The sequence below is a fragment of the Ahaetulla prasina genome, chromosome 2 (assembly GCF_028640845.1).
Source record: "Ahaetulla prasina isolate Xishuangbanna chromosome 2, ASM2864084v1, whole genome shotgun sequence".
NCBI classification, from domain to species: Eukaryota; Metazoa; Chordata; class Lepidosauria; order Squamata; family Colubridae; genus Ahaetulla; species Ahaetulla prasina.
In genome coordinates, this window is record NC_080540.1 from 91,056,155 (window position 1) to 91,078,637 (window position 22,483).

Genomic DNA, 22,483 nt, shown 5'->3' on the forward strand with positions numbered 1-22,483 from the left:
AGGTATCAGTTCTAATATACAGAAGCATACAGCACATAGTAAGATACAGAAAACATTAAGCTACAGTTAGATTGTTGAACCTTTAATCCATGAGATGATCCATTGTGGGATAAAAACAACTGCTAAATCAGTGTTGGGGATAAAATGACATGTAGGAGGTGGTGGATGGATTTCTGGCTCAGCAAAAATCCCAACTCTGATATTAATATACAAATTAAATAATACTCAGGCAAGAAGACATCAAATTTTGGCATGCTTTTGGGTCGGAATAGGTTTAAATTGCCATTCTGATTACTTTCCTCCAGAATTTGCAAAACAATATTGAATCAAAGGTTGCTCTTAAATCACCTGGCATAACCCATTAAATAACCACAAATCAAATTTTATCGAGACTAAGAACTAAGCTCCATTATCTTTAGATTTCCACTAGGTCATCCCTAAGGGGGATAAAATTAGGCATTATAACAGGGAGACAACAATGTGACATTAATTCCCATCATAGCATAGCATTAAAGTCACCAGTGAATATTGATACTGAATTTGAAAATTGAGAAATTAAGTCAAGGCAATCCTATCTATTGTAAATTTGAGATGGAATATAGATACTTATCAGAAAAAATCTAGTTGTATTGATTTTTAAGGGAATATCTATGGTTGGTTAGTCACAATAAGGAATTAAGTACCTACATATCTATTATGCTATTGTATAACTTTATGCAAAGTACAGAAAAAGAGTAAGCCAGAGGAATTACAAGTCAGGCTACAGATATTATCTCATTTGCCCATCATGGATTTGGAGACTGAAGCTTTCATGTAACATTATTTTAGTAAGTCAGAAAAAGTATAATCTAAATTACTAGCCTTAACGGCATTTTGGTCACATCCAAAATTCCTTGATAACAGTATAAGTACAGCATCTGGAAAGATATATCTTATTTGCTGAAATGGCCTATTAACATACATTGTCATTCAATATTTGATTTGGTCTTTTGTTGCCAGAGAGATAAGAAACAGGAATTTTTTAGCAATTTGAAGCAAACTCTTCTGAGCTGTTTCAACATGGAATGTTTCAGGCTTCTTTTTCTTTCCCTTTTTAACTTTTAATGCAATCAAGTACGTCTCTGTGTTTGTGTATTTCTTCTTTTGTTAATCAGATTTAGTAAAACGTTATGAAACAAATATTATATATTCCCTATTCTGTTATCTTATCATAGGAGCAATAGGAGAACAGGAAAGTGAGCTATGCTAGAAGCATACATGCAATGAATGCATAATATCAACAATATGTATGTTAGTGTGTCATTCAATAGGAGATGGTAAACACGGATATGTTGTTCCAACATTTCCTTGATTACCACAAGAACTTCATTCTTGGAGGTAGACAAGAGGTAGGTATCTAATGAAATTTTACAGCAATTGAAACAAATAGTTTCCTGCCCTAAATTTCATTTGGTCTTGAACATTCACTTCATCAATAACATTTAATGACCTGTGTAGGATTATGGTAATATCATGGAGTTTTTTCACAATTAATAAAAAGCATATATATTGAGCTTTTTACAATTAATAAAAACTATAATCAACTGCCAAAATTCAGTTTGTTTTCTACAAGACTAATAATCTTCATTAAAAAAAGCTATTAAAAAAATTCCTTAATATACATTGCATCCTGGTTAACAGATTTTGAACTGTATACTAATTCTGAAAGAACAATTCAGAAAGAAGAGAGAAAAATTATATACTGAGAAAGCATTTTAAGTAACTTTTCCCATGCAAAGATCAAACTTTTTAAAGGGACAAGGTGTAACATGCTGTTTTTGAAGTGAAAGGTTGATTTTAGTAATCCCATTATCCTCTTACAATGAAACTTATAAGGCTATTTACAGCATACACTATGAAATTAATTAGTATGTTCAGCTTATTCAGCCTATCTTATTTACTACACCCAACCAGCTGCTAGAAACACTTACCTGATTGTGGGGTACTAAAGGCCTATAAGCAATATTTCCAGACTTCTTCATTACAAATATCCCACTTTGCTCATCGCTCATATGAGGCAGTGTAGGCTGCTGATGTTGCTGAAGATATGTTAAGATAGAAGACTTGTTTTGTCCAGGTACTGTGATTCCTTGCCCACATTCTTTGTAATGTGAAAGAGGTTTTGTATTCCCATAATCTAGCACAGAGTTTTGATTAGATGCAGAATTCTGATTTATGTTGCTTGGCTGATGGCTTAGCATATTTCCACCATGATAATTACCTCCTGTTCTAGGAGAACTCTTGTTTGGCATATTGGGTATCAGGAGTTTTTGGTTACTAAAGTCTTGCTGGTAAACAGAAGGGCTAGTTGGATTTTCCATGGTGTACGAGACAGCCAATGGACTGTGAGAAGGTCCAGATTGTTGCCAGCTAGAAATTTGATTGGATGGGTGGACCTGCTGTTGGTTCTGCAACAACTGATCTCTCTTTTGCTTAGCAGCTATTTGCTGTAGCTGTTTAGCAGATGACATCTCTTTGGCACTCCCTGTAGTTTGTCCTGATAACAATGAATTAGATAGAGGCCTCTGAACATTTTGGGCCTGGCTTGCTGGTTGCATTATTGACTGGTTGGGATTTTCAGGCATGGACTGATTTGAAGGCTGAAACATTGTTTGAGAATTACTAACTGCTGGAGAAGCAGCAGTGACAGGGATAGAAGATGTACCAATAAATGTTGTGCCAGTAGAGGTAGTTCTGACTTGTGGAGACCCTATCTGTTCCTGTTCAAAGTCTGCCGGGGAAAATTCAGTCTTTATAATGATATCTTGTGGTAAAGGAGTTTGTGCAGTTGAATTTGAAGGATCAGCATCTTTCTTTTCCTCAAAATCTTCAGTAAATAGGTCTTTCATATCCTCATCAGGCATTGACCTGTTTAGTTCATTCATTAGCTCCTCCCACTCTTGGTCATTAAGGTTAAGATCAGACATCAAATTGTTTTGTGATATCGAACTTCCTGGTCCCGTAATCATACAAGGAAGATCATCTGGTTCTTGTTTGAGTTCTTTGTTAATAACCATAGCAAATGAGTCATCAGCATCACTGCTTCCGTTCAACTGAAGGCTAGAATCTGGCAGATCCTTTTTGCTCATTCCATCTAGGCTTATGGAATGTTTTCCATTAAGCTGTAAATTTTCTCCACTGGAAGGTTTGCTGTCAGGCTGATGTAGAGGGGATACAGGAGGTATTCCATTGGAGGAGCCACTCAACCCACCAAGACCATCATCATGACACAATTTTTTGGGCACGGGAAATATGTCCCCAAAGCCATTTGGCTGGTCGCCATTTTGAGGTGAAACAGAATTATCAAGTTTCCTTTTTACAGTTTCATGAAGCTGCTGAAAGAAAAATAAAGTTAAGTTAGTTTATTGCTTCAGCAGTCTAAATAACCTAGGTTTTTAGCCTAGCAATATTCACAGAAATACGATGAATTAACGCTTCTTTCAAGCAACTATTTTTTTTAACTTAGATGATTAAAAAACTATGCACATTCTGCAGTAAGAGAAATGAAGGATGTTTGCACATATACAAATATTTTTTTCAAAATAAATATTATTTTGCCAATATTGACTAACTCTTTCACTAGACTTCATTTCCAGGGCTACTACTAAATTTCCTTGTAGCCTAGGTATCCAAGGAAAAATCTGAGGTCATCTAAATTATAGTAATGCTGAAATGGCTTTGAACTGATCAGATGGGGAGTGGGAGATGACTAAAAACATCATATAAAAGTGATAAATAGAATAGAATAGAATAGAATTTTTTTTTATTGGCCAAGTGTGATTGGACACACAAGGAATTTGTCTTGGTGCATAGATAAATAGTGCATAGTGCATAACTTGGTACATAGATAAATAGTTTAAAAACATATAAGCAAATTTTTGTACTCTTAAAGAGTTTATGCTAAATGCAGTAACATGATTGCACGTAATTCTTCCACAAAACATTTTTGTGATGAACAAACAATTGCACTCACAATATGCTCTTAAGATTCAATTACTCTAAAGATTCTTATTCAGGCTTCAAAGACAGAAGAAAGTGTACTATAATAGTTCACATATAACAGAACTAACATGGAGCTCTCTATAGAGAAAGCAAACTGCAGGCAATACAAATTCGGCTGTAAACCACCTATTTTCTGGGCATAATCCACTTCAACAATCAAATTGATATGTAAAAATTATGCTTTCATAATAAAAAATAAAGAAAACCCCAACTTCTAAAAGAAAACCAAAACAATAATTTAAAAATAAAATAATAATAATAATAATAATAAACAGCAAACTTTCTCTCTTCAGAATTCTTTAAAAATATTTTTATTTTACAGTTAGCAGTGGAATTGTTTTCTAGAAATAACAAACAGCATCTCTCTCATAAGTCAAGACTTAATGTATCTGATGCTTCAAAACCTCTACTTTTTAATGAAATTCTACCCTCTCCTTTGATACCAGATATAAATTTTATAGTTGTTCATTTGAGATGTTACTAAATCTGGCATGGGCAATTAAACAGATAATTGTACTGGAAATAAAAGATGAAACTACTATAAGTGAAAGTCATTTCGGTCCTAATGTCAGCAAAAGTCCATTAAAGTTACCAGAGATAACTTCATATAATTTTTAATCAAAGAAGCCATCTTTATATTCCTTCCTTTTACATTTAACAGTCTTGGTCTTTAGTCCCTTCAAATGATGTTCTAGAACTTGATTTCCTTTTTTTGTCCCTTATCATAAAATTTTTCAAAGCCTTATCCAAGCCTCTTTTGTAAATCCAATATAGGAAAATTATCCAAGCCACTCTCTTGGTTTATTTGTACACCTCTTTTAATTATTAAGACATCAGCCAGTTTCTTTTGAATCTCCTGTATGTATCATATTTTTCATATCATTGTTGTGGCCTGTCATTTTTAAAATCACTTTCAAGTAGCTCTCAATCTGGTTAGTTAAAACTTGTTCTTCTTCCATGTTATCTTTTAAACAGTCTTATCTATAGAGGCAGACACTCTTTAAAAGACACTTCCAGGTTCATTATTCAAAAATACATCAAATGTTAAAATATATTGATTCATTCTGTATTTATAAATTGAATTTAAGTGTTTTTTTTTAAATTGTAATCTTTAGTTCCCTCTAGTGTCTAGTTTTTAAAAACATACACCATTTTTTAAGAATTCAAAAGAAAAGCATTTTCCTACAGGAAATATTCTTACCATACAATTATTTTCAAAATCTTATTTTACATTTATCTGGACCCAATTCTTTCGCTGTTTATTCCAAATTCATGATTGTCTTTAAACTTGCATTTAAAACATTTTTTCCTAATGACTGAAGGAAACTCAAGCTATGCTATAAAACTTATCTGGTGCTATAAAACATTGATTCAAAGCAACTTCCAAACGTGATTAGAAAAGAGGTATGTGAACCTATTGTTTTTTTGAAGGTACTCGCCCATTTGGTCAAGATGATTGCTCCCTCATCACCCAGAGCATTAAACCTAATGCAAATTTTTGTCCTGCAGTCTCCTCATGAGGAACAATTGTCTGGAGCACTTGTGGGCAATCTCAAGTCCTCTCCTTATCCAGGGAGAATTACGAAGAGCCAGTCTACTTGCCAGCTCTTCATTCTTCTGTGGTCATTGGCTCCACTTTTAGAAGAGCAGTCTTCTGACATTTCTTCCCAAAGTCCAAAATTCTCATTTTTCTCTTTTTGGAGAGCTCATTGACTCCAAACAGGATGGAGGTTTTTCAGACTCATTATTTGTATATGACTAATCCAACTGAGTGTACATTTTTGTGCTCCATCACTGGAGGTTTTCAAGAAGAGGTTGGACAGCCATTTGTTCAGAATGGTATAGGGCCGTGATGGCGAACCTATGGCACAAGTGCCAGAGGTGGCACACAGAGCCCTCTCTGTGGGCATGTGCACCGTCGCCAGCTGCTCTTCTGGCTTCCGGTACTCTGGTGTGCATGCACGCATTCCGGTTTGGCCACTCAGTGCCGAAAAGGATCGCCACCACTGGTATAGGGTCTCCTGCCTAAGCAGGGGATTGGACTAGAAGATCTATTATGCTTTTTATATACCAGTCACACATTTTTGCATTCAATCCACATTTCTTCATCACCCATTCATTCTTGATCTTATTCGTTTCATCATACATACTTCTGAGATTATCTACCCACATAGATTCAACTCACTTTTATGTTTTACTCGATGTACTCAACTCTCGTTTCCATGTACCAAAGTGGGTAGAAATATACACTTTCACCAAACATTCTTCTAAAGTTTCTGGGACCATTTCCAAGTTATCTGCATGACTGGTATTGTTACAAAATGAGTTGTACTTTAGAAGAACTGGTAATAATCTGAGCCTCAATCATTGAAGATAAAAACCATGAAATAATAACCTCAAGTAAATAAATACTTGTACACTATTTCAGGAAGTGAAACATCTGCTGTAACAGGCCTATTAAACTATTCAATAAAAGATCAGGAAGAGCATTATTGGACAAGGTTTATGACACCCATTGTTTATATTGAGCATAGGAAATAAACAGGATGAGTCTGAACTCTTAATAAATATTAAGTTTATTATAAAATTGTATTTATAGAAATATAATTTTTAAAAATATAACAGTGGCCGGGTTGGAGCTAAGGTAATTTCCATGACTGGAATACTGCAATTCAAGGATATGATTTACTCAAAGGGAAAGTTTAAAGGCAGAATTTGTAATGTATGTTAAACAAAAGCATATCTGCATATAACAAATTCAAATGAATGGAATCAATAATATTATGGAACAGGAGTCCCCCAACCCCCAGTCCATGGACTGGTACAGATCCATGACATGCCAGCACCTTAGCCGCGCAAACAAGCAAAGCCCCAACCCCGTGATGCAAGCAGCACATAAAACCACGCACCCTCCAATCCGGGAAAAACCTTTCTCCATAGAACCAGTCCTTGGTGCCAAAAGGTTGGGGGCCACTGTTGTAGCCTACATATTTGAATTAAAATAAGTGGAAAAAAGAGTAAAGCCTAAACTGTTTTAGTGTATTATACAGGTAGTCGTTGAGAGTCAATTGTAATGGAGCCTGCCCATTACGGTTGCATGTCGCAGCAGTTTTTAGGTGAAATGTATTGCCTAACAACACCCCATTCCTGCTCTCCCCAGTGAAATGTAAAATGAATTTATGGGTCCTTAAGGAGAGTGTAGGGTGCCTCCTGGATGGGTGAGGCTATTGAAGGCCTAGTACAGGCCCAGGCCCACTTGCCCCACCTGCCCCGGTTCCCCCAAGGCTTCCCCCATCCCCTCCTATGTTCCACTTCCTGTGTTTTGGGTCCCAAAAGGCTTTTTCCCCACTCCCAAGGCTTAGGCTTGATTCTCAGCCCATAAGGCAGAACACCCTTCTCACAAGTTACCTTTTGAAGAGCTCTAAGGCTTTCTAGAGTGCAAGGATGACTTATTCTTTGTGTGGCCACCTTTTTGTCCTGCCCACAAAAATGGTGTCTGTGTTTCGATCACCACTGCACAGCCTAGGGACACATGGCTTGCCCACCTTCCATAACATGAGATCTGCAGTTCTTCAGAAGGTAAGTGATGGGCATGTGGGAAGAAGGCCCAAATGCTGCAAGCTTCTGGTGAGATGGGATGGGAGGAGAGAGGCAGGAGGGTGCTGCAGTAACCCTGTGGTGGGTTATAAGGGCAAACAACTGCAGGCCTGCTGCAGCCATTGCAATTTTGAAATGGGATCATAAGTAGCTTGTGGGGAGGTCAGTCATAATTTTGAATATTAAATAACCTGTACTATTATTTGCTTAGCCAAAGAAAAAAATAATAGGATATTTCCAGTATGAAAATGCAGTCCTTCAGTAAGTGATAAACTTTATTCCAACATCTGTTGAGAGACAACCTTGCCAAGCACAGAGTTTCTAGGAAATTCCTAACTTGTCTTTTTGACAACTTTTTCCTTCAGAGAATGAACCACACATGTGCACACAAACACAAATCAACTGCTCTTTTTATTAACCAATATGGAGGATGTAGTTGAGAAAATTAAAGCACAGGGGCAATAATTGGGAGAAATAATTGTGCAATGTTAAATGTCAAGATTTTCAAGAAAACTAACATTATATGTCACTGAATGTATTTCCTGAACTTCAAGAATTGGATTTAAATAGAATGGTGATAAGGAGGATTCTTCAGCAAAAGAAGCTACTGACTAAGGAAAAGCATGGAGCATATCACTTCTGCAATTCATTCTAACTATTTTGTCACCAGTGATCATAGGAGGCATTTTTGTGTGTGTAATGAAGACAGAACAGTGTCAGTGTTATTTTTGCTCTTCCTTCATGTCATATTCTTCTAGAGTCCAAACTCCAAAAATGCTAGAGAATTATTGGAAGTCTGACATTCAGACAAATTGGCCATCAACAAGCACATAGAGGTATGTAACATCTACACACCACTGAAAAGAAACAATAAAAAAGCTGAAAAGGAAACAAAGAGACCAAAATACCTCCTCAATCAGCGATCAACATCGAGATGAGCAGAGATTAATACTAAGATTAACATTAGACCAACAATCAAAAAGCAAGCAATATCCCAAACAAGGAACTACCAAACAAGCTAACAGTAAATAACATCCCAATCAAGGAACCACCAAGATCACTCAACACTAGTAAGCCACTAATATATACAGTAAAATGAAAGCAAGCCCCCCTTCCTACTAGCAATGATGATAACACCTAGTTAATGACATGTCTTCAAGAAAACAACCAAACTTAGAGAAAACCAAAGATCCCACAATTCAGCCTTGAGCCACAAATATTCTCTTCTATTGGTACTGAATAAATAGTCACAAGATTCAGTAAAATAAAGCTCTTTTCTTTCACCGGTGTTATCATGCCTGGAGGGAATAAAATTCTTATGAAAGCTCCTGACCATTTGTCCTAACCACTCTGCAAAGTGAATTACAACTGAGGTGAAGTGAGAGGGTTTGATTTTTGACCTGGCATACCTTGAAAGGCTCAAAGTTTCACTGCTCTCTAATCAGAGAGGCACTGAACTCTGTGATCATGCAGACAGTAGCAGATCCTTGGGGAAGCCCACTGTGAATAGATATACAAACGGCAAATCTGCACACTGCTATGCAAGACTATCAGAGCAATTGGATAAGGTTTGTCTCATTCAAGAGCATTTCAACAGACTGCAGGTCAACCAATACCCCATCAATTTCATGGGAGTTTGCCAGAGAAGTTTGAGGGAGCCCAGGATCAATTTCTAAGCTTCTTTCCTCCACGTGGATTATTTATGGTGAGTCAGCCAGCAAGATTTTCTACAAATCATTCCAGAGAACTTTTAAGGTCACTGAAAGGAGTAGTAGTCAAGTGGGCTATGCCCTGCATCAAGGGCAATGATCCATTAATGATAATTACCAAAATATCTTGCAAATATTGAATTGCATATGACAATCAGACAAGAAATTAATAATTTGTAAGCTGAAAGAAGATTACAGCAAAATATAAATGCTGTTTCAACTGTATGCCAGAGAACGTGAAATAATGAGAGTGGCAGTTTGATCTCTGACCTTGTGGGTTGGTTTACGAATGTTTCATTACCAGGCTAGGTTACATCTTCAGCAGAATTTACTGAATGCCAGTGTTGATGTTCTTCTGCTTATCAGGGCTTCATGTGGTCAATAGGTCTTATGATGGGAGGGTCACATTAGGTGAAGTTATAGTGATGAGTCTTTTAAGGGGTCAGGTATGGGTCACATCAAGTGAAGGTTTTATGCTGGGTCTTGTGAGGGGGTCAGGTGTGGGTCTCGCAAAAGTGCTGAGACAGTGGTTAAGGATTTGGTGTTGCTTTCCAATAAATTTGTGCTTTATGCCTGCTTGTCTAAAAAACTGAATTTGAACTCCCCAATACTCAACTTCTGAAACTGTTCCTCTCCCATCATATACTGGTAGTTGGGAGAAAAGACCATGATGCATAATGTATTCTGGATTCCACATATAAGAGGAGTCATTTAGAATATGTAATTCAAGGCTAACTGAATCTGAGAGGTTGTGAGAGTGCACAACAGATGTTCATGCCTCACACTGACACATTAGTTCTGTATGAAATTCCTGCACAAACTTTGTTCCTGTGATCTGTCCCCATTTTCAATAGACAGTGAATCCCAGGACAAAGAGAACTCTGTGCTTTCCAATATAATAGACTTTCTGGTACTGGTTACTGTGCAATAGGAAGAGAAGGGAGGACTTTCCAGATTCATCTGACTGTGTGCTAGCAAAACTTGTCTGATGACCTTGAGGAGTTGCCAAGTGAGAGCCTGGGGAGTGAGTCAATGGTTGGTTTACATAGTAACTTGTAGGTATCTTCTTCATGTACGGGAGGAGAGACAGATTCTGATGGGCTAATTGGTGTAAAAGAGTATGGAGATAATCCTGAAGAAAAATACAAGTAGTAAATGTCAACTTAGTCCTAGGAAGGAAGAGGTAATGAAGAAGAAACCCAAGCCTAAAAGGAGGCAGAAGAAACCTTGACCATTTTTCAAGATTCTGTTATACTCTATAAAATAGTATTCCTTGGTTGTCCCAAATTCTGACTCCTGACCTGGCCTACTTTAAAGGCTGACAGCACTGCTTGACTGACAGATTTGTCTTCTCTGTAAAAGCTTTTACTAAAAATAACAGAATTTGTCAATTCCTATTCTAAAACACATGTAAGGTCCTATTCATTAAAAGGTGTTTTGAATTTAGGAGTTTTTGTTTGTTTTGTTTATTTACAATGAGATTTTTTTTAATAAGAGGATAAGGTCCTATTATTAACACACACACACACACACTGTAATTACTAAATATGATATATTTATTTCTTGCCTAACCCATTTTTTTAAAATGAGGAAAATCACATTAATTAATTTACCATGTTAGGGTACTGTAAACCATGTAAAGAATGGTAATGGGCCATTAATAACACTGGACAACAAAGATTTTGCTTCCTGAACATTTTTAGGTATATCTTATAGATTTGGCTGCTAATCACAAAAATAACCCGTAATTTAACCCATCACATACTGTTTTTAGCAACCTCCTGTTTTTATACAATGACAACGTACACACTCTTCAGCATTTGTTGGCTATGCTGCACACATGAAACATACAAAACATGAACTGCTGTTGAAGCAAATCCAGTATACCAAGAACAACTGGAATATCTGTACAGAACTAAAAGCAGTGGCTCTTCTGCCTGGAATACAACTTGGATATACCAAGTATTGTTGTTACATATGCAAACAGAACAACCAAGCAAGAGAGTCACATAACATTAAAAGAAATGCCCAATCCCAAAAAAATTGGTTCCAGGACAGAAAGATGTGGCACATGAACCACTTGTCGACCCAAGTAAGATATTTTTGCCTCTACTTCACATAAAATTTGGATTGATGAAAAATTTTGGGAATGTGATGAACAAGGAAGGTAAAGGTTTTTGTTATTTGAGACAGATGTCGCCAAGAATAACTGATGCTAAGGTTGAAGCAGCATTTTAGTTAGTCCACAGATCAGATACATTGTCAATGGTAAATGGTTCAAAGATCTGTTATTGGGGCCACAGAAAATTGCCTGGAAAGCATTCAAGGATATTGTTGAGAATTTTCTTGGCAACTACCCAGCACCAAACTAAATTCAGATAGTTGACAAACTTCTTATAGCATTCAAGACCATGAAGTGCAACATGTCATTGAAGATTCATTTTCTGCATTCACACTTGGACTTCTTTCCTAAAAATTTCAACAGAGTCAGTGATGAATATGGTGAAAGGTTTCATCAGGACATTGCCCAATGGAAAAATAGTATTAGGGCAACTGGAATCCATCTGTGTTGGCTGACTATTATTGGGACACTGCACCAAGATACATCGGACACTGAATACAATTGAAAATCAGCAGGCAAACACTTTTAGCCCTATTGAATTTATGCAGTGCATTAGAAGCATGTAATTAAGTACATTATAACAATTAAAAGTTAATTTCATATTTTTGAAGATTCCTAGTGATATAGTCATTCTGAAATTATATTTGTGTTCAATTTGAAGGGATCTATAACAATCACCAAAGGTTTTTCAAGAAACAAAACTTTTGAAAAAATGTGTTATCCAGTGTTATCCAATTCAAACAAGATAAAATAAAAATGGATAAGAGTATAGTGAAGTTCTGTATAAGAAATATATCAACATCTAAGATATCTTAGAAGGTATTTTCTATTTACAAGAACCTCCAATACTAGAAGATGAAATTAGATCAGCACTCTGATCATTACTAATTGGAAGATTACAGGAATTATTGGAATATCTTCAGAACTCTTAACAAGCAACAGAAGAAAAACCAGACTCTACTCAAGACTATGCCAAGATAGCTGCAAAATTACAGTGGCAAATTGTGGAAGAGGTCAATTTATATACTGATATCTAAGATTTAATAGTGTGTGCAAACTACTATATTCTATCCTTATTTTCACAAAATGGCAAAATTATACTTACGATCATCCAATGTGGATTATTAGAGTTCTATGCAGAACGGAAATGTGGACACCTTGGTGCTCTCTGAGTTCAGTTACTTACTTCCAGATGCTTCATTACTAGACTAGATCACAATCAGAAAGCATCAAGGACTCCACAATTCAATCCTGAGCTAAATACACTCTCTATGAGAAGGGGAAATGCAGATGTTCAGGATGGATTTAGAAACTCACAAGCAATAATTTCACAATCAAATAAAAGCTCATTACTGAATAACAACAGCACAAGAATATATACTATTAGCAAACATCACAATGTATGAAAAGAGGAAGCTAACAGCTGGTAGGGAAGGAATCAAATGTTTCAAAAGCATACACACATAAGGAAAGGGGAAAAAGAAAGGAACACAACAACCAAAAATAGTAGCCACAGAACCCAGAGAAATCCAGAGAAAGGGATAAACTAAGGGGGCTGAATGAGGGTACTGCTATCCAGCTCCTTCAATAAAAAGATTCTATAATGAAACATTTTATTATAAATTCTATGTTCAGCATTGCAAAACAACTACACTACAAATTTAAAAAGAAATGAAGCAGGATTTTAATCCTATTTTTTCCACCCTAATAAGAATACTGTGAATTTTGATTATCTATTTGGGTATGTATATTACATTTTTAATTTTTGCACTTACATTAGATTCATAATTGGTAAACTACACAACTTGACACAACCTAGTTATAAGATGCTTCTCTTGAAGCAAGAGTTTACAAAAGCTTAGTAAATGAGTCAGTTACCGCCCCACCAAAGTAGCATCAAGACAAGAAAAACCTGTTGTAGAACAAAATCTCAAAGGAAAGGGAACTCTCAAAAAGAAATCAATACTATTTGTCAACCTATAAAAAACCTTTATTCTATTTTAGGCTTAGCTCATAAATAACTACAAATTGAATGAAAAAGTAGTGAAATTACATAGAGTGGGCATATATATAAATTGGAAAACCTTCTCTCAAGGACACTGAATAGAATAAAAGAAATATAGAACATATTTAGAAAAGCAATCAAAATGTATCACTTCCATCATTCATATGAAATTATCTTAGTTCCCACCAGCATTCAACATGAAAGAAATTATGCATCTGGAAATATAGTATTATAATGTATTATGTATTCTGGAAATATAGTACATGAACTACATGAAAGATTCAAGCATTAATATTAGAAGACTAAAAATACTCAGTCACAATGAAATGAAAAAAGTTATGATTTCCATACATTTTTATTATTGCCGGGATAAGGTTTGGTCTAGTGGTTAAGGCACCAGCTAGAATAACTATGTCCTAGTCTTGCCTAAGGCATGAAAGCCAGTTTAGGCCAGTCATTCTCAGTGCAGCTTATGGGGTTGTTGTGGAGAAAACAGGAGAAAGCAGTATTATGTTTACCACTTTTGAGTTATTTGTAAAAATAATAAAGATAGGTTATAAATAAATCAATAAAAATAACCTCTCAGACACATACACACACAGAGATAGATAGATATGCTGTATTAAGAACACTATACTTCAGGCAGTCAAAAAAAGGAAAAAAATCATTTTATATCCATAATATGCACACATCCTAGGCATGCTACATGGAATTGGAAGCCCCAGATATCACATGGCTTATAAGTGATATAACTGTTATTAACAAAGCCATGTCTCAAGATCTAATTAATTACAATATCTTCCAATGAAGATATCTGGCTACTGGGATGTTACCATTATTTTTACAATAGTCCTTGACTTACAACTGGTGGCTTAGCAATCAATCAAAGTTAAGACAGGGCTCCCCAGAGCTACTGACCGGGTTTTGAAGTTCCGTTGGTGGTCCTTCCCTCTGCTCTCACATGACTGAATTTGGATGCTCAATAACTGATTTGCATTTACAGCTGATTGCAGTGTTGCAGGGTCACCTGACTGAAATTTATGTTTTTTGTCAGAAACCTGTGTTTACTTCTGGTTTCCAGAAAAAAATGCCCATTGGCAAAAGTGGTTTCGCTTAATGACCATCATATTCACTTAGCAACTGCAGTGTTTCCTTAATGATTGCTGCAAAAAATCTCAGAAAATTGCGTGCAGTCATATGGTGACTCATTGAATGGCACAATTTATAACCGCAACTCTGAGTTCAATTAGTTGTAAGTTGAGGACTACTTGTACCTGGCTCCCAGGTATGCTTGATGCCATCTGAACACAGCTGCCTACACTATGCGAAGAAAAAAGTAAAAAGGTTTTATTTTAAATTAGTGTCTCAGTACTCTTTTCCTGATATTTCTAACATAAAGCAAGTTAAGAATAGACTTTTTTTCCTAACAATGTAATCTAACAATGCTTCCTATTCCTAAGAAACAGTAAAAGTTAGATATCCAGAGTTCATTTTTGAATGCTAAATACAAAGTAACATTTTCATTGTTCTTTATGCAAAACTTTCAATAATAGTTAGCATTCCAAAAATGTACTAGCTTTTCTAAAAAAATGTGAACACTTTTAGATTTTAAATTCCCACAAACAGAATCCACTTATCTTAGGGAAAAGGTACTTGTCTCATATCTTCTCTGGAAAATTCAAGAATCATCTGGAATACTCTTTGTTTAGCAGCTGTCTCATTCAGCGACTATTCAAATATGATAGTAACAATAATAATAAAATATTTTCTAATCAATTCACACACTAATGACCAGATTTTGTGCCCCTGACAATGTACATTGGAATGAAAATAACACTGGCACTGCAGCACAGGTGAACTTTATGTAAATGAGATAGCAGCAACCAGTGATCATCTCTCTCTCTCTCTCTCCCCCCCCCCTTCTGTCATATGTTTGGTTATTGTCCATTTTGTTTCTGATTTAAGGTATGCATTGCAATTACTAAATGAGGAGATGGCTATCATAAGTTCCAGCCATGAGAAGTGGTTTTCTAGACAGTAAAAAGACAATTCTGGATTCAAGGCAAGTTTGAGTTTAATTATCAGAAATCTGACTACAGACATTATTAATAAATTTTTGAATTGTACATATTTGCCAATTCAAACTAACCTGTCCACATTTGGAGATTGGAGAAGGCAGAAAAGGCCCAGTTTCCATCACATAGCATACATATGCAGCATGCAAGAAACCAATCCCTTCCTGTCCTTTCCTGATTCCTAGAACCCTCTAGGTTGGGAGTTCCATGCATGGCAACACTGAAGCCAAAGTGATATTAGACTGATGGGTCCAGTAAACCCTGGGTGGAAGTGGGAGAAGGTGGGAAAAGAAGTTGAGAGAAGGCCAGCTTCTGGCACATTGCATATGTATGCTGTGTACCAGAAACCTACCTCTCCTGCCCTCCCACAACCTGCCTCCTAAGCCTACTGGACCACCATACAGTACTGAACTGAGTACACAATTTTTAATGCTTATTGACTTGAGAACAGAATGGACTTATGAAGAGCCTCTCAGAATATAACCCATTTGTATGTAAGGAACTGTATGTACTGTACATAATAAAAATATTGAATTTATCTTCTGTATTAAACATTCTGAAAAGTTATTGACAGTTAACAGAAAGAGAATTCTGATATTTTCTTTGTATTATTATTTGATGGCAATTTCTTTTAAATTTAAATAAGATTTACCAATTATGGATATCATTTTTCACTAATACTTTAATAATAAAAACATTTTATCCCAATTTTTTTTAAAAAAACATATAGCTTGGTCCACTCAAGGTAGCAAACATATTTAATACTCCTGCCCTTATTTTTTCCACAGCAACAATCTTGTGAGGTAGATGGAGTTGAGAGAATGATTGGCCTGAAGTCATCCAGCTGGCTTTCATGTTAGGAAGGCTTAAAGTTCAGCCTCCTGGTTTCTAGGCCAGCACCTTAACAACAATAGCAAATGAATGAAATAACACTGACATATATTACTCACAGCCTAAACTTTAGTATTAAAGGATACAGCACTCTTAAACTGTTCAATGCTACATTAAAAACAAGTCATCTATAACAGGGGTCTCCAACCTTGGTCCCTTTAAGACTTGTGGACTTTGCTCAGTATTGGAAGAAAGAAGAATTACCTACAATTGAAGAATGGACACTCAAAGTATCAAATCTGGCAGAGATGGCAAAAATCTCCGCTTACTTGAAAGACTATACACTAGAAAAATATATTTTAGAATGGAAAATGTGGATTGATTATATTCAAAATAAGTATCAGATAAAAAAATACCGAATAGCATATGAGTAAATTTAGGAAATATTTTGTATTAGATATATTTTTGAAGGAGAGGGGAATTGAGAGTGTGACTAAGTGTGGTGTGACTAGAGATTATAATTTAGGAATTATTTTAGATTATGATTGTTAGTTTTGATACCCTGCATTTTGTTCTGGGAAGTCGGGGTGGGGGTGGGGGTAAGGGGAGGGAATTGGGGGTTTGGTAGAGATGGAGTGATGGTTAATGTACAGGGATTATTGAAGATGTATAAATATAATTAATGCAGGGTCGGGTCTGCCCAGTTACCATTTTAGAACGGTGGGGAGGGAGAAAAGAGAGAGTAGGAGGTAGGAAAGAGGAGAAGAGGAAGGAAGAGGGGTAGAAGAGGGAGAAGGAAGGTGTAGGGTGGAGGGAGGAGAGGATGTAGATAAGAGAAGGAGAGGAAGGTCTGGAAAGTAGAAGAAGGTAGAAGAGGGAAGAGTGTTAAAAAGGGGGGTGGTGACTGGGCAAGCCCGACTAATTGTATATAACTGTACATTGGATGAATTATTTGATATGATTGTAAAAATAAAACTTTTTATAAAAAAAAAAAAAGACTTGTGGACTTCACTTCTTAGAGTCCCTCAACCAGCAAAGCTGGCTGAGGAACTCTGGGAGCTGAAGTCCACAAGTCTTAAAGGGACCAAGATTGGAGACCCCTGATCTATAAAGTATCATGTACAGAGAACATATTATCCCGTCCGATTTTATTCAATTTTCCCAATATATAACTAATTGAAAAATTCAACATCTAAAGTAAGTTATCAGACAAGCTTAGAAATCCTGAACAATTACAGGAATATTAGATAGATAGACAGACAGACAGACAGACAGATAGATAGATAGATAGATAGGCAGGCAGGCAGACAGACAGATATAAAAATATAGAAAAAAACTTTCCTGAATAGATTTGATAGATCATTGTGTGACACATAATAACTGAACTAGATAGGCCTGCTTTTTCCAGTGTGGATTATAGAATTATAGGGTTGGAAGAGGCCATTAAGCCACTGAATGTAACAATGGATGAATCTCAGTTAAAGGAACCCAGAGAGAATTGTTTTCCTCTGAAGATATGACTAGTCTATTTAACACTGATTATCTTACATTAACTTTATAAAATGTATTGCTACAATTTGTTTTGTTTTCCTTAAAATGACAGAGGAAACTTTTTCCCCTTCTTGTACCCTAATTTATTAGGAACATAAAGACAATTTTACATGCTTTAAAAGCACAGGCAGCTATTCCAACTCATTTCCATTTTACCTACACATTTCCTTCACTTTCGACAGGAAGAATATATAGGATTCTATTTGTAATCAATTTTAAACAAATTAACAGCATTCTATTTTTCCAGTGTATTCTGAATTATACCGAGTTGTGCTAAGTACAGAAGTTACGTGAATCTTCCAATACAAAAATAAATTTGATTAAATTTAGAGAAAACATTGATCAATAAAATGCCTATATTCGATCTCCAGTATTTGTAGATATTAAAACTTTAAATGTTCATCTAGAAAACAGGTTGAAGACTTGGATCCTGAAGTACTGTCACATTAACAATTTTAGCTAGAACACCTAAGTAACTAAAAGACAATTATCTTATAATTTGTTCTTGTACAATTTTTTTTAAAAACACAATTTGTTCTATTTTTAGTATACTTAACTCAAAGGTATACTAGAAATATACCAAATATATATTAAAGAAATAGAAATACAAATGAAAATGGAATATATACAGTGGTGGGATTCAAGTAATTTAACAACCGGTTCTCTACCCTAATGATTTCTTCCAACAACCAGTTTGCCAAATTGCTCAGAAAGTTAACAACAGGTTCTCCTGAAGTGGTGCGAACTGGCTGAATCCCACCACTGAATATATATTGTTTGAGACAACAAACTACAATAAAGTTGCTGTAGATAACCAATCCTCCCTAATTGTTCTGGATTATATAGCACTGCTCCTCTAGCAACCCAGAAAAAAATAATAAATATATGCTGATGCAGACACATTCAAACACATCTTTAATCCTAATTTACGAGAGAAATAAGCATAAACAGCCTTATCAATTACTCCTACAAAATATTATAGAAATATTTGTTAAGAACACTATAAGAAGGAAACTAGATTTCCTTGAAAATCCCACATAGACATTACATTTCTGTTTTCCATTTATTTTCTCAAGATGCAAATAATATATATCCTACTTTATAGCCTATCTAGTGCAAAAAAGCAGAAGAGGTTCAAATCATTTGTCATTGAGCAACTATTAGAGGTTCTTATAAGTAGAACAGATACACTTTCAGGCAAACCTATTGCTCATATTGTCGTAAAAATAAACCAAAATAACTCCCAGGTGAATAACTCTCAGATCCTTGGGGAAAGATTTGAATTTAAGTGAAGGAAATAAAGCCATTATATATTATTTCTGCCTTCTTACAGAGGTTATATACTTATGTTGCATTTATGTATAAAGCAAATACATCCATTTGCAGTTTTAGATAAACTAAATCTGCTTCCGTTTACTTTTAATTTTACATTAAATAATACAGATATCTACTTTGTTTATTTTTCAAGTTCTAAAAAAAAATCTCCAGGGCCATTTAAAACTGCTTGAAGCAGCAAAGTGAAGAGATAATATGCACAGATAAAACAAGCACAAACAGTGATTGAAGTATCTTTTGCTACAAAGGGGTAAGACAGTGGAAGACAGGAAAACACGTTACTGCTACAGTTCTGAAATTTAAAACGAAGAGAAAAAAACCGTACACACGGGAGTGTAAATCTTTTCCATTTTAAAAGTTTCGCAACTTTTCTAAAGTATGCTAATATTTTGACAAACAAGAACCCGCCTAAGTCCAAACTACAAATACACAATTTATTTTAAGAGAGGGTGGGCTGTCTGCGAGCTAAAACCAACTCCTGGCCCCGACATCTGGATCTTACCGCGATGAGGGCGCTGCTACGGCCGTGCTGTTGCTGTTCACCGCCCGCGGTGTCACCGTCCAGGCCATTGACTCCAGGCCTGTCGGAAGAAGTGGAGGTAGACGCAGAGCCTCCGGCCCCCGGGGCCGGAGCAGAGGAAGGCGGATGCGAAGGAGCCGTCGGAGGTGGCGCAGTGGGGGGAGGAAGGGGCGGCTGGCGGTGCTTCCCCGCTCGCTTGGCCTTAGCCTGCAAGCAGCGCTGGTGAAGGGCGAAGGTCTGCTGGCGCTCCAGCTCCAGGCGCTCCGGGGATACGGCCTGGTAGCGGGACTCGCAGGCACTGTGATGTCGCCGGCAAAGCTCGATGCGCCGGCGGAGCCGCTCCATCACCGCGCTGTGCTGCGACACCACGAACTCCGCCATGGGGCAAGGGGGCAGAACCATGAGCCGCGAGCGGAAAAACGGGAGCACCGGGAGCAGCCGGCTCTTCACTCCGCCATAGCTGGCGGCGAGGGACACCGGGCACTTCGGAGCCCAATTCTCCCTCTTCTTCTGCCGTCACCACTACCTTTCTCAGGCGGGGGCGCCCCAATGCCGCCCGACCCGACCGAGCCCGCCTTCCCGATGCAGGCCCAGTGATTTCAATCCCCTGCCCCAATCTAGCTCAGGCCCACAGCCACCCAAAACTCCCGTTTCCCATTGTTATCCGCGCCTCAGCCGCCGCCATCTTGAAATTGTTTTACCCCTTTTCTCCCCCACTTGGGAAGCCTGCCCAGTCCGGAGCGGGTGGCCTTTCCTAGGTAGTGGCAGACGTCACGGCTCACACACTCACTGGCAGTAGGCGTTAACAGACTGCTCAAAGAGCCAATCGGAGATGGGAACGGAGAAGAAAAGGGCGGGGAAAAGCTGGGGGAGGAGATTTCCCTTTCCGTTTCTCTCCTCCCCCCACTTCTCTACGACCTTTCCGGAAAAGTAGAAGGGGCGGAATTTTATGATTGACAGGAAATGTCCCCGTATGCAGCTTGTGCTGGGATGGCTGAAATTTATAGGCCTGCCCCTCGCACACGTATTGGGCAATAATGTAGCAATACACAAAAGTAAATACTGAACGGTAGTTGGGTTTTACACTGAAAATATGCAAATGAGCAATAAAGGCCGAACCAAGCGTTTGAATTCTCACTAGCCTTTCCTTTAAATTAAGGACAACTGCCATTTTAAGTGTCTTCTTCCATGTATTCACTATGTACTGATTTAAAAGTTTTCTTTGCTGGACTGACGATTAACATACTATAAGAATAACCTAAATCTGGGTCCTCTTAAAACCCAGAAATGTTTACGGGTACTAATCTCCTGATTACGTAATATAGTAACGCTTTCCCCCGACAATAATAAATTAAGTGCCGCCCAACTCTCAACAATCCTGGGCATTGAGAATTAGATTAACCCACAGGATAACATAAATAAATGCCAACTGGCGAGAAGGAGAAAGGTTTTTACTTCTAATTGGAAAGCACAAAAATATTGAAAACTGTTTCTTTTCCTCTTGCTTGATCTTGCATTTCCGCTCAGAGGGCTTAAATACACCAATGGACGCTAGGTCGAAAGACCATCCAACCTCAAAAAACAGCTACCAGCAAGAAATTTGATCAGGTCAGAATGCAACTCTTTTGTATGTTTAGAGAAAAAAGCCCAAGTGTATTTGGAAATGTGCAAGTGTCTGCAGATGTTAACCAGATTTTAAAATACATACTAGTGAGTGTGTCAACTCTTGACAGGTAGGTAGGTATATGTACATTTATGTAACTTCCAACGTATCTATAATTTAGGCTTTTTAATTTGCTGGTAAATTTTAATGTTGTTTATAGTTTAAGCATATTACTTGTGATTTATGTTACAAAATATTTGGTGAACATTTGTGTGTTTAAATCTAACGCTGGAAAAAGAATGAATCCAACAATTTATTGGATTAAATGAAGCAATTTATTGCTTTTTCTTAAGGAAAAGTATCTTATACATTTAACACACAAACAACTTTTGAAAGTTTTAAGGCCACATTCTTGGGACATTTCTGAAATGAAGACTATTTTATTTCATAAAAATATTCCAAATAAATAGAATTATTTTGGCATACAAACTTGCGCCAAGCTATCACAGCTTAATTTTAAAGTCACAATTACTCTAGGAAGCAAATTTATAACTACCGTAGCAGAAAGTTGGAAACGTAAGAAAAGCTATTCATTGATAATCATTCCATTTTTTCCTATAATTAACGGTTCCTAAATATGTGCTATGTAAATTAAATCTGTATTAACTATGTATCCATAATTAAAATATTTTCTATGGTAGTCAATTTTCATATTGAAATTGTGCATGTTATACTAGAACAAGGTTAGAAACAGTGATATGAACTTGTGTACTTTGAACATTTCAGAAAGATTAACACATTTCATGAAGGCTCAGGTTTCTAAAAGCAAGATGCTCACTATGAAACCAATTTGCAACCACAACCTCAATATGGTATTATTCATGCCTTTTAAATTTCCACTCTTAACAATCCTGACTCAAGATAGTCTCAGTAGGATATTTAAAACATAATGCACACAATTTAACCACTTTGCATTTTGGATATTGTTCAGTTTTTTTCACAACATAGTAATAGTTCTGAAGGAAGATCTATCAACTCTGTCTTTAGATTATGAAAGTCAACCCAAAAAAATATTGCAGACTAGACAGTAGAAA

The 22,483-nt window shown here is 36.6% G+C and overlaps 1 protein-coding gene across 2 annotated transcripts in view; it reads right to left on the reverse strand.

The window, feature by feature from the left end:
* The window catches only part of MAML1 (mastermind like transcriptional coactivator 1), a 31,574-nt gene extending 10,989 nt beyond the window's left edge, over positions 1-20,585 (reverse strand). Inside the window, exons 1-2 of one of the 2 annotated variants that reach the window (XM_058167261.1) lie at positions 19,769-20,585; positions 1,971-3,371 (exon numbers count right to left, since the gene is read on the reverse strand). In XM_058167261.1, coding sequence (XP_058023244.1) covers positions 1,971-3,371; positions 19,769-20,188 — 1,821 coding nt within the window. In that variant the 5' untranslated portion in view covers positions 20,189-20,585. Of the gene's footprint in view, positions 1-1,970; positions 3,375-19,768 lie in introns of both variants that reach the window. The other variant, XM_058167260.1, reaches the window with a different exon arrangement.
* Between the last annotated feature and the right edge of the window lie 1,898 nt (positions 20,586-22,483).